General features: G+C 61.4%; 1 protein-coding gene across 2 annotated transcripts in view; it reads right to left on the reverse strand.

Moving 5' to 3' along the window:
• The window catches only part of WNT7B (Wnt family member 7B), a 54281-nt gene that overhangs the window by 18479 nt on the left and 16886 nt on the right, over positions 1–18916 (reverse strand). For both annotated transcript variants that reach the window (XM_070790576.1, XM_070790575.1), the window contains exon 2: positions 8279–8505. In XM_070790576.1, coding sequence (XP_070646677.1) covers positions 8279–8505 — 227 coding nt within the window. The remainder of the gene's footprint in view (positions 1–8278; positions 8506–18916) is intronic.

The following is an 18916-nucleotide window of genomic DNA, read 5'->3' on the forward strand; positions in this document are numbered from 1 at the left end:
CAGCCGCACCAGCAGCTCCTGGGGTCCTCCAGCAGGGTAGGCGCAGTGCCCGTGTGGCCCCCGGCGCTGCTATGCCCCAGCCTGGCCCCTGGGCCCCAGCCTTGGCCCAGTCACGGGACCTGGGCAGGTGCCCCCTGCCTGCGGTGTGTCCCAGCACATGTGGGGTGAGGCAGGAGGCGGGGGCAGGCAAGCCCACAGGGACCTTGAGGCTGCCAGGCCCCGGAGCCCCATTTGTGCACCCGAAGACTCTGGAGCCCAGAGCCCCCGCCCTACCAGGACCCCTGCCAGCCCGACCTAGGGTTCTGGGAAAGGGGGCCCGGCCTGGACCCCCTGGGTGATGGCAGAGAGGCTCTCTTGCTCCCTGTTGCCTCTTTCTGAATCCCCCCCGCACCACCTCTTGGGGTCCAGGCAGTGGAGTGAGGGTTCTGGAAGTGCTCAGCGCACGTGGCGACTTTTACCGCCCATCTCAGAGCCGCCTGGACCTGGGCCTGGGTGGGTGAGCGGGTGGGCACGGGCCCGCCTGTGACCCGTGTGTGTTGCCCTCTCCGGGTCCCTCTTGCTGGGAGGCTCTGCCGGTCCCTGCCCACCCCCATTGCGTCTCCATCCCTCTGTCCCTCGCTGCGCCCCCCTCTGGCCCCACCCGGCCCCCACCCCGCTGGTTCCTGGCTGAGTCAGTGTCTCCGCGCTAAGCTCTTCCCCGCCGTCGTCATAAACACAGGGCTGGAAACAGCCCTGCCAGGTCCGAACACGCCGGCACGCCCGTGCCCGAGGCCTTTGTTCTGACCTAGCGGGGCCCTCGCGCCCACAGCGGCCTTCCCGCTGAGCCAGGCTTGGGCTGGCCTTCCAGGGGCTCCCGTCCTGCCTGGGGCTCTGGGAGGGCTGGCCCGGTGTCTCCCAGGAAGGACCCAGCTTCCGGCGGGCGGTCCCTCTCCTGAGGGGGGTCAGCCCCGGGCAGCCTGCCCTAGAGACGCTCCCCCGCACAGGCCTTGCAGCAAAATCAGCGGATGCCTGTGAGAGGGAACTCGGCGTGACCAGAGCCCCCTCCCCACGTTCTGCAGTTGCCCCCTGCCCCCTCCCCCAACCAGGCACCTGGATCCTCACTGAGCACAGGGCTGCACCGTGGGTTCAGATGACTATTTCTTGCCCGTGTGTGACCTCGGGCAGCTCAGGCTTCCAGGGGCTCTGTCTGTGCCGTGTGGACAGCGGAACCAGGAGCGAGCGGCGTTCGCGTGAGGGCCTGGCCACAGCGGCCTTGGAGTGATGGTGCCCCCGCTGCGGTGGCAGGAGGGGCCCACGGGGAGACAGGCTGAGATCTGGGTCAGGTTTGCCCTGGCAGCTCGAGGGTGGAGGCCTGCCCACGCTGTGACCTGTGTCCAGCATGGTGGACAGGAGCCCGGAGGCCTGGACCCCTTGTCCATGGAGCCTTGGGCAGGACCACAGGGTGGGCACCGAGGGAACTTCCTGCCCCTATTCTGGGGACACTTCGTCCCAAGTCCTGGGGGAATCAGGACCCCGGCCTTGGCGCTGGTGGGCAGACGGGTGCCCAGAGAATGTGAGGCTGTGCCCAGGGTCACCCAGTGGGACCCGGGCAGCTGGGCCAATCTGGTCTGTATTTGCAGAAGTGCCCTCTCTCCACCCACAGCCTGTCCTGTCTGTCCGGGCTCTGCCAGCTGAGGCTGGAAAATTCCCACCCTGGATGAGCGCCAGGCGGGCCTTGAGGGGCCACATGGATGGATCAGCCACCGGCCAGCCCACGCCTCCAGCTGGTCACCGCTGGACGGCCCAGCGCCTGCTCACCTCAGCAGCTGCTGCTCCTGGAGCTAGGGGCCTTCCGATGTAGGGCGCAGAGCCAGGACCCCCGGACTGACCACAGGCCTTATCTGTCCTGAACCAGGAGTGAACCGGTGGGAGCGCTGCCCTCAGGGAAGTCTTCCTGATTCTGACATTGGAGGCCCTGGGTGTCCCTGGTCTCCTGGCAGCCTGGACCCCAAGCCGTGAGCCTTGAAAAGGTCTGTTCTGCTGCCTCGGGCTGGGCCCCTGGGATGGGGGTAGGGGTAGGGAGTGACCAGACAGACAGGACAAAGATGCGCCTCCCTGAGAGGGTGTGCAGGTTCAAGGCCGGGGCCCAGCTGGGCCTCCCAGCCCAGCCCCATCAGCTCACCCGGGGCGCGCAGGGTTCGAGGCTTCAAGAGCAGCACCGGGTGGCCGTCACACCGCCACCAGCGTCCTGCCCCAGGCAGGCTGAGCCATCCGGGGCTGCTGAAGGGAGCCACCCTCACACCCACGTGCTGCCCCAGGGGGCAGACGGCGGTGACCCTCTGCCTGCGGCCGAGCTGGAGGACCATGTCCTGGGAGGAGACACTCAGATCTGGGTTCAAACGTCCACTCTGCCCCGACCAGGGTGACACAGGGCAACTCCTGACCCCTCTGAGAACAGTGCCACAGTGTCCCAAACACGAGACACAGGGGTCATTTAAAATTCTCTAGCAGCCACATAAAGACAAGTGAAGAGCAGCAGGTGAATTTAGATTTGGTGACATATTTTATTTAGCCCATATATCCAAATATTGCCATTTCAACATCCTTATGTAAAGATCTCCCAGGTCTCCCGCATTGCAGGAAGATTCTTTACCAGCTGAGCCACCAGGGGAGCCCAGGAATACTTGAGCGGGTAGCCTGTCCCTTCTCCAGCAGATCTTCCTGACGCAGGAGTAGAACCCATGTCTCCTGCATTGCCAGTGGATTCTTTACCAACTGAGCTACCAGGGAAGCCTAAATATTACCATTTGAACATCTTAATGTAAAGATCATGAAAGAGACATTTTACTTGCTTTTCTCTTTTGACATCTCTGAAATCTGCCGCATATCCTACACTCATGGCACCTCGCGGTTTGCATGGGCCGTATTTCAAGTGGCTCCTCTGCCCGTGGGGGCCTGTGTCCCCAAAGGGGACAGGGCAGCCCTCGAGCCCTGGTCCCTCCCGGGGACTCAGGTGGCACCTCCCTGAGCCTGCGCTCTGAGGCCCTGGTCAGGGGTCCAGGCACGAGCACGGGCACAGAGCTGCGGAGCTGCCCTTCTTCCTCCAAGGCCCCGGCCACTGCCCCACGGGGAAGCCCCAGACCATCCCCTCGGACGCGTGGAGGGAGGTCTCGGACTGTTCAGAAACTGAGACCTTTGCTGAGCCCCCACAGCAGGCGGCCAGCAGGCAGAGGGCCTGCTCCCAATGCCGATCTCACCCAGAGAGCAAACGGGCCCCACGTGAGGCGGGATTAGGGGTGGCCCTATGCCTGGTCATGTCCGAGCAGCATGTGATGGGCAGGACTCAGTGTTCCATGGCAGCTCAGGGTGCGGGCAGGGGCCGAGTGCATGCAGCCACAGCCCCCGTGTCCTGTGCCAGTGGGTCTCCAGGGGCACCAGGTACAGCCGGGGGCAGGGCAGTGGTGGCAGGGAACCCTCTCCTGCTCAGACCCATCTGGGCCTTCCTGGCCTTCACAGCACTCACGCCGCAGGCACCCTCCAGCCCTGACCCCTCCTGGGCAGCCTCGGGTCTCCCCATCTTCTGGTTTGCTCTGATGTTCCCGCAGTTCCCGGAAAAACACCACCCACATTCTGGACTCTGGGCTTTGGGCTCCTGGTATTCCCTCCACCCGGGGCCCCCTTCCCTGCTCTCAGCTTTGTGCTGATCTGGGTCACTCTGATAGTCACTGGGTCTCCATGAACGCTCACCCCATCAAGGAAGCCCTCAATAGGACCCCTGGCTCCATCATGGCGCCTGTCAGAAACACCCTGCCTCGGTCAGGGGCCCTGGGGGCCCTGAGTCGCTAACACGTGTCCCTGGAATACGAGGTTCACTCCAGAGACTCTCACGTTCCTCCCCATCCTTACCCCACCCCGCACCCCCACAAGCCCATTTCCAGGTAATGGAAGAGACGGGTTGAAGGGGCCAGGGTGGCCCAGCCTCGCTCTCTCGATGAGGAAATTAGCCTGAGTGGGCTCAGGGTCCAAGGCTGGAGGCTGCCAGGCACGAGGGGAGACCGCGTTGGTGGAGGGTGGGCAAGGGTGGGCCTCAGCTCCCCGAAGGAAAGTCCCAGCACACAGAGACTGGCACCCAGAGGGCCCCAGATGAAAGCTGGTGCAGGGTCATCATAAGAAACGCGAATTTCACCTGAAGTAGTAAGCCCCCCGTCCCGGGAAGCATACAAGCAACAGCACCAGGAGCTGGAGAAGGAGCTAGAACTTGGACAAGGTTGAACAGTACCTTTAAAGGGTTTCCCTGCAGCTCTCAAGGTCTGGGCACGGCCCAAGGTCACAGGCAGGGCCTGAAGGGGGCCTGTCCCACCCGCCCAGGCCATCCCCCCTCACAAGGCCAGTCATTAATTGGCACCGCTCGAGTGCCTGCCTGCCCACCCAGAGCCGGGCTCCGATCCCGTGCCCGGGGCACCCGCCTGCTTCTGACACGGGCTGGCCTCACTTCCTGCTCGTGACTCCTAGCAGCTGAGCCCTGGCAGGAGCAGGGTGCCAGCTCGGACCGCCACTGCAGCACCCAGCGGGACTCTGATGGCCCAGGGCTCAGCCTGGCTTGGCCTGCAGCCAGGCCCCCCCTGGTTGAGAGCTGGGCCTTCCTTAGAGGTCAGCAAGGGCCGGGGAGGGCGCCAGGCCCCGGGCGGGAGCCAGTCTGGTGGGAGGAATCCCGGCCACTGCGGGCAGAGTGCAGGGGGGCCTCGGGACAGGGGCTGAGCGACCCTGGGAGGGTGAAGCTCCTGGACGTGACTTCGGCCTGGCTGTGGACAAGGAAGAGCCAGGGACGGGTGGACAAAGGCGCTCCCTGGCCAGTGGGGTAATCAGACGCGAGCAAGCAGAGCGGAGGTGGAGGGCCTCCCAGGGTGAGAAGTGGCGGGAACAAAGTCCCAGAGGAGGGAAGGGGACTGGCCCGCTCGGGGAGGGAAAGGCAGGAGGCAATGGCTGGAGCTTGGCTCTCAGAAGGGATGGAGGGAGGCAGGGGTGAGGGAGGCAGGCGCTACTCAGACTCCACGCTAAGAAGCTACCTCCATCCTGGGCAGTAGGGAGCTACTTCAGGTTTTGGAGGAAGGGAGTGAGTGACAAGGCTGGGGTAAGTAGGAGGCAGAGGGAGGAATTGACAGCTGTCAGTGGAGAGGCAGACCCGGGGTCGGCGTGGAGGGAGGGGTAGAGACGGTTACTGCCAAGATGATGGGGCTGTCAGGCCAGCAGGGGGCTGAGGATGGAGCTTTCAGGGGCAGGACGCTGAGTGTTCAGCCGGAGGTGCCCATGCTCAGCTTTACCTAGCAGTCCACGGCCCGGGGGAAGGGGACATGCTGGTCTTGACCCTGGGGGAGAGCTGCCTGGGGCAGGGCTGCTGCTGCTGCCAAGTCGCTTCAGTCGTGTCCGACTCTGTGCGACCCCATGGACTGCAGCCTACCAGGCTTCTCCGTCCATGGGATTCTCCAGGCAAGAACACTGGAGTGGGTTGCCATTTCTAGGACAGAGCAACCGGAGAGCCAAGAGGAAGCCCGTGGAAGCTGAGGCCAGCCAAGGAAGAGGGTCGGTCGGCCACACGAAGGTAATGAATGGCCTGGCAGAGGGTGCCAGGGGGCATCCCAGGTGGCACAGTGGTAAGGAATCTGCCTGCCAAGGCAGGAGGCAGAGGAGAGGCAGGTTCGATGCCTGGGTCTGGAAGATCCCCTGGAGGAGGGCATGGCAACCCACTCCTGGATTCTTGCCTGGAGAATCCCCATGGATGGAGGAGCCTGGTGGGCTATTGCCAAACGTCAGACATGACTGAGTGGCTGAGCATGCACAGGGATGACAGGAGTAGGGGAAAATGAGGGACACGGATGGTGGGTGGACATCTCTGCCTAACGTCTGCCTCTGAACTGCTCCTGAGAGCGAAACGGGTGAAGCAGAGCCGGAGAGGCCTGATCCCAGAGGAGCTCAAGGCATGAAGAAGGTCACAGGCAGGGCCGCCCGCCCCCCCACCGCATCGACCGGTCCTTGGTGGTAGGCGCCTCTCTCCGTGGGCAGAGGGCTGGTCTCCAAGAAGGAACAGCTGGGACCTGTTAGCCAAGAGCCTTGGAAGCACCAGGGGATGCTTTCAGGAAAAGTGATCTGGGTTCCCTGTTGGGGGGGTGGGCCAGTCCCTGGCAGGAGTTGGGGGTCAACACCACTCCTCGGCTTTGCAGGGTGCATCGGAGCCTGGCATTTCCTGGGTACTCTTGGTGAACCTCCCTGCCCGGGGCGTGACCCTGAGGAGAGGTGCAGAGTGGCCAGCTCCCTCTTGCCGCCTGTGTCTCAAGGTCCTAAATGCAGGGCAAGCTCCTACCTGTCTTCAGGCTGTGGACCACGCCCACCGAGGTCCCCTGTGCCCAGGGAGGCAGGCAGGGCTATCAGAAGGGGGCGATCTGAACCCAGCTCCCCCGATGGGCCACGGACCACCGCACACCTCCCTTGGCCTCCGTGTTCTGGGAGCCCAGGGTCTAGGGGGAGGGGGTGCCAGGCAGCTGAGTGGGCACCTGGCATGAAGTGAGCACCAGGGCCCACGCCTGGTGCCCACGCCCTCCCAACCGCGGCGGGTGTGGAGGCAGCCCCGCCCTCTCCCCTGGCGCCTGGAGAGGGGAAGCCGCTCTTGGGTGGTGGGCCCTCGGGAGGGGGCGGTCTCACCCTCCTGGCGCTGCCAGGTGCCACCCACAGGCTGCTCACCGCAAAGGGGCCCCTGGGGCTTTCCCCTGCGCCTCCCCCAGCCCCACGAGCTCAGCGCTGGCCTGGGTCCCGGCGTCTGGGGCTCCGCTCGGCAGGCAGGCCCAGGCTCCTTGGGAGGGACCTGCGGTGCACACATGTTTGGAGGCCCTCCTTGTGCCTGCAGCGGGGGCCTGGGGTCACAGCGCTTCGTGCCAGGCACTGTGCCCCGTCCTCACTCCCCGCCCTCTGACACTCCTGGAGGGGGCAGGCCGGCTCGCCACCCCGACCCTCACCCGTGCAGCAGCTGATTATTAAGCACCTGCACCTACCCAGGCGGCGCTAGTGGGAAAGAACCCACCTGCTGATGCAGGAGACGCAAGAGATGCGGGAGACTTTATAGGTGTGATCCCCGGGTCGGGAAGATCCCCTGAAGAAGGGATAGGCTACCCACCCCAGGATTCATGGGCTTCCCTGGTGGCTCAGATGGTAAAGAATCTGCCTGCAGTGTGGGAGACCTGGGTTCGATCCCTGGGTGGGGAAGATCCCCTGGAGCAGGGCATGGCAACCCACTCCAGTACTCTTGCCTGGAGAATCCTCATGGACAGAGGAGTCTGGAGGGCTACAGTCCACAGGTGCTCAAAGAGTCGGACATGACTGAGGTGACTTAGCCCGCCCACAGGCAGGCCCTGGGAGAGGCCCTGGGAGGGGGGCCCAGACAGATGAGGAAACTGAGGCTCGAAGCCCCGAGCGCCAGGCCAAAGGTCACACAGCAGCTCCAAATCAGGTCAGACTCCACAAGCCGCATGCGCTTCTTCCTTTAGTCCTCCGTCTCCTTCCCCGGAGAGCAGGCTCGAGGGAGCCTGCCCCTGGCCCATGCGGGGAGCCCAATGCTTGGACACGCAAACACAGTGGGGCTCGGCCCCCTGAAACCCTGCCTGGCTGCTGCGGTGGCCTTCACTGCCGGTGTCCCCAGAGGCCCACTCCTTCCCCCGACTGCCCTGCACACCCACCCACCCTGCCGTCCCTCAGCCAGATGCCTCCCTGCCCCGTGTATCCGCTGCGGTGTCCTGCACCCTCTGCTCGTGCTGACCCCTGCCTACAACCCCTTCCGCTCTCAGAATCACAGCGGCATTTACACAGCACATCTTGGGGGCCTTTCCCATCAAGCCCCCGGCTCACTCCCTGTCGGAGCTGCTACCCTTAGCTCATTTCCAGACACAGACGCAGAGACAAAGTGGGGAGACAGAGCTTCACGCCCAGGACTGACCAGCAGCCACCGATCTGCAGGGCGGGCCTCTACCCGCCGCCCCACATCACCCCGTGGCCAGCCTGCTGTGCACGTCCGCCCCGGGACACCGCAGAGCATCCATTCACAGGGGCTGGCTTCCATCGACACCTGCCTCATCCCAGAGCCCTGGAGGGCCGGGCAGGCACAGAGCAGCACTGGGACGGCAGAGGAACCAGCCAGCGGGTGCAGAAAGCGAGTGGGCGCGGCCGGCCTGGCCTCCCAAGGGCGAGGGTGTGCCTGGCCCCTGGCACCCACAGCCCAGACGGCAGGTTCCCACGGGCCCGGAGGCGCCCTTACCTACTCGGAGCTCTTGCCCGAAGACGGTCTTCTCGCCGAGGGCGGAGCAGTTCCAGCGCCCGAAGCGGAACTGGTACTGGCACTCGTTGATGCCCATCTGCGCCCCCTCCCCAATCACGATGATGGCATCGGGCCGGCTCTGACAGATGGCGCGCTGCCGCGGGGCCAGGCCAGGAATCTTGTTGCAGATGATGTTGGCTCCCAGGGCCACGACGGATGACAGGGCTCTGCGGAGGGGAGAGGACCGAGGAGGTGAGCCGCCCGCCGTGCCCGCCCCACCCAGCCCCTCGGGCCACAAACGCGTTCCCTCGCCACACTGCCTGCTGGGGAACGAAGCGCAGACCCCTGCCCTCAAGGGACCACGTCCCACTGACCCCCACGCAGGACTCTGTTTTGAAAAGACATGCACACATCTCCTGAGTCCCCTCAGCCTCAAATTCACAAGAATGGGATTGGAAGGACCAGAGTCACAAGTCTGACGAACCGACAGTCCTCCAAACACAGGAACCACGCCTCTCTCAATCTCGGGATCAGACACACAGACTCTGCAGGCACTTGACGGCCATGAACTTGGGATTGTCCGCAGCTGCCCCCAAGCAGCAAACCCCAACTTCCCCATCACCTGGAGACCCCAACTCCCCTCTCCCCCAGGGGCCCGAAGCCAGGCAGGCTGCTAAGGGGGCCGCCCAGGCCAGGGGCCAAGCCCACCGGGTCCTGACTCCAGCTGCAGCCCACGTGTAGCCTGCCCCTCTGAGCCTCAGTTTTCACACCCTCGATGTGGGGTATAAAGCACCTATTCCCATCACACAAGCTCAGACCAGAGAAGCATGGGGGAGAAAGGCTGCACACATGGGGGTGACCGTCGTTATTTTATTCTTGTTTCTGGAAGTCGGGGTGCATGCGGAGAAGACAGGACCTGGCATGAACTGAGCCATGTGCCGGACTCAGCAGGCGCTTTACTGCGGTAAGTCATCCTCAGAGCGACGCTTCCTGAAAATGCTCAGAGTTAATCCCCCAGCACCCTGCAGGAACCCCGGGCATTTTCTGGGCTCTTTCTCTCTTTGCTTGGGTGTCATCAGCCTGACTGTCTGTTTAAGGAGGTGGAATTCACATGGCAGGAACTCTACCAGTTTACAGTCCTGTGGCATCCAGCATATCCCCAACGTTCATCAACCACCACTGCTGCCAAGTTCCAAGGCATCGTCACCACCCCAGAAAGCACCCCCTACCCCTTGGCAGTCACCCCCGAGCCCCCTGGCAGCCAAGACTATGCTTTCTGCGCCTGTGGACATTTCATACAGACGGAATCAAACAGCACATGCCCTTTTGTGTCTGGGTTTTCTCACTTAGTATAACCTGCTCAAGGCTCGTCCTCGTTGCATCAGGAACTTCCTTTTTCATGGTTAAATAACATTCCACCGTTTGGCGAGATCACGTGCTGTTTATCTGCTTGGCACTGACGGAGGGTGGGTTTGCTTCCAGTTTTTGGCTCCTAGGAATAACCCTGCTCTGGACACACACGCGCAGGTTCAGTCTGAATCCTCACTTTCCGTTCTCCGGGGCAGGTGCCCAGGAGCGGAATTGCTGGGTCACTGGGTCATCTGTCCTGCTCTTTGAAGAACCCTCTGACTGCTTCCCACAGAAGCTGCACCTGCTGCTTGGCTTTAAGCACCCAGGGAAGGGACAGCAAGCTGGAAAGAGGGGAGCTGGTTTTCACAGGCCCACGGCAACAGCTGGTTTTAAGATGGAGTCTGACTTCCAAACAGCAGGCCAGAGGGCAAGAGGCGGGAGTAGGGAGGCCACGAGGGGCTCCCCGAAGCCACTGCCCAGGCCCTGGTCTCCTAGCATGGTGAGCTCGCTCCTCCTGCCCAGGGCCTGCCAGCCCCTTTCTGGACAGGAGCGAGTCAGTGTTTTTCCAGGGCAGCTGGGCACCCACAGCCAGCTGGGAAAGTCCCCATGTGGCCTGAGCCCATAGCACGTGCTGCGCCCAGGACACTCCGGTGACACTCAATCCCCATGGCCCGCCCGCCCCACCCGCTAATCTGGCCAGGACCCCCCTGGGTCTCCCACGGGCACAATGGGCAGAAATGCCCGGGGCTGGCTTGGAGGAAGAGCATCTGGGCAGGCGGGGCTGGGAGCGGGCTGGAATCTGGGGAATTCAGCCCAAAGTAACTGTAGACGCTCAGAAAACCGAGCCGGGGAAACGAGATGGATGGGAACTCTGCCGGGTACTGGCCTCCAGGCCTCAGGTTGGAGCCTGGATGTGGAAAGCACATTCCCTGTCCTCGGATTCTTCCAGCAGGTTCTGGGCCATCAAGGGTGAGAACCCCCGTGCCTAGGGGCAGGGCTTCAGACAAATGGGGTCTAACAGGACGGACCTGGGGGCAGAAAGAAGCCGCGCAGCTCCGGCCCCCTCCTCCGGACTGGCCACCCCGGCACCCTCTCCCCTCATCCCTCAACCCCCACCCCCAAATCATGCCCCTCAGAGCCCACAGCCCCCCAGGCTCCTTGCCCAGAGCCAGAGGCCTCCTGGGATCTGCCCGCTAGCGACCCCGCCACTTCTGCTGGTGCTGGTCTGCCTGGGACGCTGGCCTCCCTCCCTTTTTCCTGTTCTGCAAGTTCTTCCTCCCTCCCAGGCCCCCGGGCAAGCCCCTCTGTGCTCAAACCCCTCCGCCCGTTCAGTTCAGTTCAGTTCAGTTCAGTTGCTCAGTCGTGTCTGACTCTCTGAGATCCCATGGATTGCAGCACGCCAGGCCTCCCTGTCCATCACCAACTCCTGGAATTCACTCAGACTCATGACCATCTCATCGGTGATGGCATCCAGCCATCTCATCCTCTGTCGTCCCCTTCTCCTCCTGCCCTCAATCCCTCCCAGCATCAGGGTCTTTTCCAATCAGTCGGTTCTTCGCATCAGGTGGCCAAAGTACTTCAGCTTCAGCATCACGTGGGGCCGTTACCAAGGACAAGTATGGGGGACACTGGTCTCGTGGACACAGACCCCCACCCCGGCCTCACAGTCGTTATTTCCACACCTGGCCTGTCTCCACCCAAGACCGCAAACGTGTCCAGGGCAGTGCAGATGTGAGCTGACCCTGGGGCCTCGGGGCTGCCCCCGTGTAGTCGACATGAGTGTGCAGTGGGTGAATGAATGGACAAATGAGGAAATACTCAGGGATTGGGACTTCCCTGGTGGTCCAGTGGTTGAGAATCTGCCTGCCAATGCAGAGACACCGGTTCAATCCCTTGTCCAGGAATATCCCACATCCCACGGGGCAGCTAAGCCTGTGAGCCACAAGAGAAGCCACCGAAATGAGAAGCCCACGCACTGTAACTAGAGAGTCACCTCTGCTCGCTGCAACTAGAGGAAGCTTGCACACAGCAACGAAGGCCCAGGGCAGCAAAAATAAAAAAATAATAGTAATAAAAATACTCAAGGATTGTGTCTAAAAGAGCACCTGCAGCTCAGTAACAAGAAGCCGGCTCAATTTGAAAATGGACGAAGGACTCAGACATTTCTCCCAAGAAAGACAAATGGCCCCCGAGCCCGTGGAAAGATTCTAAACATCGCTCATCACCAGGGAGATGCAAATCAGAATCACAGTGAAGAGACACCTCCTGCCCGCCAGGACGGCTGCGATCAGACAACAGAAAACAGCAGGCGTGGGCAAGGATGTGGGAAACAGGGACCCACTGCATCGCTGGTGGGTGGGGCAGCAGTTGGGATGGTCCTCGAAAAGTTAAATATAGAATGACCACAGGACCCAGCAATTCCACCCCTAGGTGTGTATCCAAAAGAATGAAGCCAGGTGTTCAAACAAAAACCTGTTCACAAATGCTCGCAGCAGCACAGTCACAATAGCCGAAAGGAGGAAGCGGCTGAGAGGCCCATCAGTGGATGAATGGACAAACAGAACGTGGTCTCTCCCGACAATGGAATATTATTTGGCCATAAAAAGGAATGGGGTTCAGATACACACTCCATGGATGAACCTCCAAAACATCATGCTCAGTGAAAGAGGCCAGACACAAAAGGCCACGTGTTGCAGGATCCCTTCGATAAGCAACGTCGAGCAAAGGCAAACCCGCGGAGACGGAAACAGCTGGGGGACGGGCAGCGGGGAGTCCCCGCTTCATAGCTGTGACGGGGAAGTTACGGACTCGACAGAGGTGGCGGCTACACAGCACGGTGAATGCACAGGCGCCACGGAACTGTATGCTCTACCCGTGGAAGTGGACACTTCAGGTTAAACACAATTTTAAACATTGCTACCTGTAGTGCTACAGGACTTGCACACCCCGGCCGTGGGTGAGATGTGTGGAAGGGGCTGAGAGGGGCCTCGGCCGGCTGACTCCCTGCCTGTAGCCGCTTGTCTGCCTCCCCCGGGGAGGGGTGGTGATGGGGGATGGGGATGGGGGCCCCAGCCGTCCCCCAGATGCCAGCGTGTGCCTTAGCGGTGAGACAAGGGCTTCCCAGGTGTCTCAGTGACAAAGAACCCGCCTCCCAGTGCGGGAGACCCAGGTTCGATCCCTGGGTCGGGAAGATCCCCTGGAGGAGGAAATGGCAACCCACTCCAGTATTCCTGCCTGGAGAGTCCCACGGACAGAGGAGCCTGGCGGGCTACCGTCCATGGGGTCACAAAGAGTCGGACATGACTGAGCAACAACAACAAGGGCTTCCGAGAAGAGAGCTGCATTGCACCCCAGAAGCATAAGAAATCAGATACGATTGATAATTCAGAAATGATTTCAGAACTGTGTCCTTTAGAACACGGGGACTTTTTTCCCCCTAAAGATATTCGATACTCCCATTCTGAGCACCCACCATGGACCACACAGGCCTCTGCAGAGTTTCAACCCTCTCTTGGAGGGATGAGCCTTGTCATCCCGATGTGACAGGTGTGCAGAATGGAGCTCAGAGAGACTGGGGGACCTGCCCAAGGCCCCCCCCCGCCAGGCCTCTGCTTCCAGAGCTCAGCACAGTGTGGCCCAGAGCACAGCGCGTGTGCACGCTCAATCACTCAGTCGTGTCCGAGTCTTTGTGACCCCGTGGACGTAGCCCACTAGGCTCCTCTGTCCATGGAATTTTCCAGGCAAGAATACTGGAGTAGGTTGCCATTTCCTGCTCCAGGGGATCTTCCCCACCCAGGAACTGAACCTGGGTCTTCCGCATTGCAGGCAGATTCTTTACCACTTGAACCACTGCGGAAGCCAACGCACAAAGCAGAGCGCATAGCAGGAGCAGAATATAGAAGATGCCTGGGTGGGAAACCGCGCCCACTTTTCATTCTCACAACACAGCCTCCATCCTTCCCGCATTTAAAATCCTCCAGGGGGACTTCCCTGACGGTCCAGTGGTTGACTCTGCACTTCCACTGCAGGGGCCTCGCGTTCAATTCCCGGTCAGGGTACCAAGACCCCTCATGGCACACGGTGTGGCCATACGTAAATAAGCAGATAAATGAAATGAATCCTCCAGGTCACTTGTTAGTTCATCGAGGTTTCTGGACAGCTTCCGTGGCTGGCCTTCAAGGTCTGGAAACTAGTCCATCCCCCTCCCGCAACTGACCTCCTTGAGCAGGCCTGGCCCCCCAGACCCCAGGACTGTTCCTTCTGCCTGGAAAAGCGGGGAAGCTGCAGATGTGAGAGACCAGGGAGTTAGGAAACCAAACCATCTGCGTGGGAAAGGGGAAGAGATACATGATCACAAAATAGCTGGTGCCCTGCAGGAGACAGGAGGGCGGACGCAGGCGGCATGCTGGGGTAACTGGCAGTTTGGGGGGTGCTGGACAGGCTAAGGGGACTCTTAGCAAGCGAGATGCCCCACCGGGGGCGGGGTGGCTCTCACCCTCCGAGAGGCTGCCCGCCCAGGTGCCCCGGGAGAGACTGGCAGGGCAGCTCTGTGGGGCCCTGAGCACAGAGAAGCAGGGCGGGGCGCTTGTGTTTCAGTCGCTGACTTTTCCCATGGAAAATTTTGCTCCGGGCTCATCCCCTCCGCTATCCGGGGGCCTCGGGACACAGGCAAATGCCAGAGGGAGTGGGCAAAGCTGAAAATCCAGAACTTTGCTCACCCCAGCCGGGGTCAGTCCCACGGGTTGGTGGGGGTAGTTTGGAGGAGGAAGTTTCAGGCCCTGCAGACAGGAAGCCCTCGCCTCTTCACTGGGGGCTGTGTACAGGGCTATCCGGTCTCAGACCAGAGGGTGCTTAGACCAGCACTGGCGCAGGAGGCGGCTGCCCCTGAACAACTATTAGATCTTTCACCTGCCAGAGCGGTCCAAGTGGGTGGGACCACCTGTAGGATGAGGGGCTCCAGTGGGGGTGGGGGAAGGCGTGCTGCCACGTGACTGAAGAGCAGAGAAATGGCCAGGGGCGGGCGGGCTTTTGCAGTGCCCTTAGCCAGGCTGCCCGCCTGGCCATGCTGTGAGGAGGGGCTAGGAATGCGAGTGCCCGTGCTGGCCAGCTTTGCTGGAGCCCTGGCTCTGCCTTCCCCCGGCTCTGAGACCTCAGGCAAGTTTCTTAACCATCCCTGGGCCTCAGTTTCCACATCTGTAAAGTGGGAGTAATAATTGCATTGGTACATCACAGAACTGCCTGGAGGGGTGCATGAGTCGCAGAACATGGGGCTTTGTAGCTGGCCTGTGGGGAGAGGTCATCAGCGTTAGCCATTAGTAACCAACGCTCACAGCCTGAGACTGCACCCGTCACTGAGCCTCTTCAGTGAGCCCCCAGGGTCCAGCCTCCTTGTGGGGACCAGGGAGAGACCAGCTGTGTCTCTCAGAGGACCAAAGCTTAAACCAGCAGTTCTGCAGCCAATGGGTGCCACACTGGCCACCGCACCCACCCACCAAGGGGTTCATTCCTGGACCAGCTCCCCCGTCTCCCCAGCAATCCCACTGTGGGGTCTATACACCCAAGAAAACCAAGCACTTATGTCTGCCAAAGGACACGCATGCAGGTCTCCAGCTCAAACTGAGAACAACCACCCACTATCACCGGGAGAATGACAGGCAAATTATGGCATATTCACCCCGCGGGAGAGACCATTTACACGGGTGACTCTCAGACGCCATGCTGTGTGAAAGAGGGGCAACGCAAATGCTGCTACACAGGAGAAGCTGCAGGCCAGGTAAGACTCAGCATCGAGCCGGGAGCCAGGAGAGCTGCCCTTGGTGGGAGGTGCTGACTGGGGGAAGGGGTGCACAGGGGAGCCTCCTGGGGGCTAGAATGCGCTCTGTCCCGAGCCAGGCAGTGGTTACACGGTTGCCCGTGTATGTAGACATGCATCACACCGTCCATCTGAGATTTCTGCGTTTTATGTAAGTTATACCTCAATAAAAAAAGTAAGCTGTTGCAGTACAGCAAGTCCCCGACGTACAGACCTTCAAGTTGTGAACTTGCAAAGATGTAAACGTTCCTGCCAGCCCCTGGATGCCAACCGGTGTGCTGTGCTACTTACTTATCAAGGCACTGTGCAAGTGTCAGTCGCTCAGTCGTGTCTGACCCTCGGCGACCCCACAGACTGTAGCCCACCAGGCCCCTCTGTACTATGAGCAAAACCGTCTTTATTTTTAGTGTTTGTTTTTTATGTTCGTATGGTTTATGTGGAAAGTATCATAAACCTATTACGGTACAGTACTATATAGCCGATTGTGTTAGCTGGGTACCTGGGCCAACTTTGTGGACTTACGAACACACTCTCAGAACGAAACTCCTTCATATGTAGGGGTCTTACTGTGCAAGACTTTACTGGGGTGGCAGAACAAGGCAAGAATGAAAAATCAAGTTTTCTTACAAAAACTAAACTAAAAAAAAAACACCCTTAAGAAATAAAATGTGAATATTAGAGGACATCCCTGGTGGTCCAGTGGTTAAGAATCTGCTTTGCAATGCAGGGGCACAGGTTCGATCCCCAGTCAGGGAGCTGAGATCCCACGCACTGCAGAGCAACTAGGCACTCGGGCCACAGCTAAAGGGTCTGTTTCACAGTGAAAGACCCCGCGCGGACCAAAGAAAGAGATAAAGTACTTTTAAAAACGTGAACCTTACAGATGATTCCTGTGTGCTTGAAGGCCGCTCACCCCTCCTGCAGCACAGGCTTGTGGGGGCAGCTGTGAACTGGCCCCTCTGCAGGCGGAGCTGGGCTGGGCCACAACACAGCCCAAATCCAGGCTCAGAGGCTCTGCTTAGGGCCCTCCCCTGCCTGCCCACCACCCTCTGCCTCTGCCTAGACTCTGTCCACTGATGTGGCCAGCCTGTGGCCACGGGGTTCTGGTCCTCTGGGAACCCTGAACAGGGAGGCAGGCTCCGCCAGCAGCTCCAGGGGCAATAAGAAAGGTAGGCACAGGGACCCCGAGGACCGTGGGGTGGAGGGAGCCCTACGTGATTGGGGGGTACTGCGCTAGGCAGGGCCTGTTGCTCTTGGCCTGCGCCTGGCCAGCATCCGGGGCCGGAGGCAGAGCTGCCCACCTGCTAGCTGTCCTCCGCCCAGAGGAGCCGGGCCGGGCCCTGAGGGGCAGCTTCCTCCCAGCGCTGCCGCACTAAGACCCCTGTCGAGGCCAAGCCCCTCTCCCGCCATGGCCCAGCCTCAGGGCTCTTGGGGCGTCCTTGCAAAACAACCTCAGGGGTGCTGCGGACCCAAAAGGGGTCGACTAGGGGGAGCCAGAGTCTCCCCAGTGCTCAGGACTAGAACCATCCTGTCCTCCCCGTCCCTGTGTAGGACGCTCCTGCTGCGTTCAGGAGCCAAAACCCTCCAAACCCACCCCGGCGGCTAGTAGTCTAGCCTAAGTCCTTCATGCTGCTGGACTCAAGGTGGCATGAGCACCTGCTGTGTGCTGGACTCGGCTCAGAGTCCCCTGAGTAGTGGGGAGGCGAATGTTGTAACAATAATAGTAATAGCGGTTGTTGTTATTCCTCAGAATAAACACTGAAAGCTCCAGAAGGTCCAACCACCTGCCCAGGAGCTCAGGGAGGGAGGGAGGGAGGGAGCCTGGTCCCAGGGGGTCAGTACCTCATCGTCTCATCCTTGACCCTCAAAGACAGTTGGAGGGTCACCTGTCCACCTGGAGAACCATCCTCCCCCATCGGTCCCCAGGGGCCACATTGGGGGGCTTCCCCGGGGGGCTGCTGAAGGAGGCCCCCAAACTCTTGCCAGGTTGGGAGCAGGGCCCGAGTCCCCGGCCTTCCCCACGCCAGCAGCCCCCCGCCGCACCTGCTGACCCACTCCCCACAGCGCGCTCTGCCCCGCCCACCAGGCCCCATCCAGCCTCAGTGGTCCCCATGGATGCTGGATGGACCTGCGAGTGAGCAGGACGCGTGGGAATATCCGCTGGGGACTCCCAGGGACAGGGACCCCACCCCCGCACAGAGAGCAGGACGCTGCCACTGACATACCCTCGGCAGGCCGGGGGCCCCAGGCGCGCCCCATCTTCTCTTCCACCCTTCCAGGTCCACAGAAAGCGGCTTGTGACAGTGACGGGCGAGGAAGTCTGACGTGCTGCCGTCCACGGGGTCGCAGAGTCAGACACGACTGACTGAGCGACTGAACGAGAGCCTTGCCACTTCACACACTGAGTGAATGCCTGCCTCCACGTGAGGCCTAGCACCGCGAGCCCCCGGAGGGGGGCAGGGTGCTGTGATTCCCGGGGGAGGCCACCCCAAAGTGCCCTCCCCTGGGCCCTGGTCCACTGGCATCCCTGTCTTCCTGCTGAAAAAGCCAGACAGAGATGGTGTCACTGCCAGCCCGGCCCACGTGACGGAACAGCCTCTCAGGCCCAGAGGAAGCCTCAAGCCATCTGATCCGTCCATGGGGCCTTAAGGCGACGGCCATGGAGGCGGCCGCTGGGCCAGGCACCTCCACCTCGGCATGCTGCTTCGCCTACAAATTCCCTGACGACCAACCCCGCAAACCACAGCCCGGGACAAAGATGCCTCCGCAGAGGGCAAACGCCCGGACCCCAGGCTCCCCCGTCACAGGACAGAGTCCCGGCCCTGATGCAGCCCTCCTCCCCACCCCAGGGCTGGGGGTTCAGCCTGCCCTGAACCCACCAAAGGATCTTGGGAATGCCCCTGAGCCCAGGACTGGGGCAGCACTCCATGGGGGGCTGGGAGCCAAGGACTTTCCGGAACCCAGACCTCATGACTGAGCCCAGCTGGGCCTCCACATCCCAGACCCCTCCCAGAGCCACCGGAGCCAGGAGCTACCGCCCGGGGGGGCGGTGTTAGGGGGGCGGGCGCGGGAGACCTCTGACCCCTCTCGTCCCCCTGGGGAGGAAACTTGTACCCGTCTTGGGGAGCTGAGCACTGAAGAAAGGTTTTTCCCGCAGGACGCCAGCCAGGCGGCCCGTTCTTCCCTCTGGTGATGCCCACCCCAGACCCGGCCTGCCCCTCTGCCCTGCCCCAGCACCGGCTGGGCGTGGCTTCAAGGCCTGAGCCCGGCGCTAGGCTGTTTCTCACTGGCCCTGGGTGCTGTCAATCAAGAGGCTGCCACACCCCTTATCACTCGGGTCACTAGCCCTGTGTTCTGCCTCTGCACCTTCACCCTCGGGTCCTTCTCCCAGACCTACTGACCTCCCCACCTCAGAGACCCTCCTCCGAGAGGTCTTCCCACCCCCCGCGGCCCCCCAAGAGAGCCAGACTCTTAAG

The sequence above is a fragment of the Bos indicus genome, chromosome 5, assembly GCF_029378745.1.
Source record: "Bos indicus isolate NIAB-ARS_2022 breed Sahiwal x Tharparkar chromosome 5, NIAB-ARS_B.indTharparkar_mat_pri_1.0, whole genome shotgun sequence".
Lineage (NCBI taxonomy): Eukaryota > Metazoa > Chordata > Mammalia > Artiodactyla > Bovidae > Bos > Bos indicus.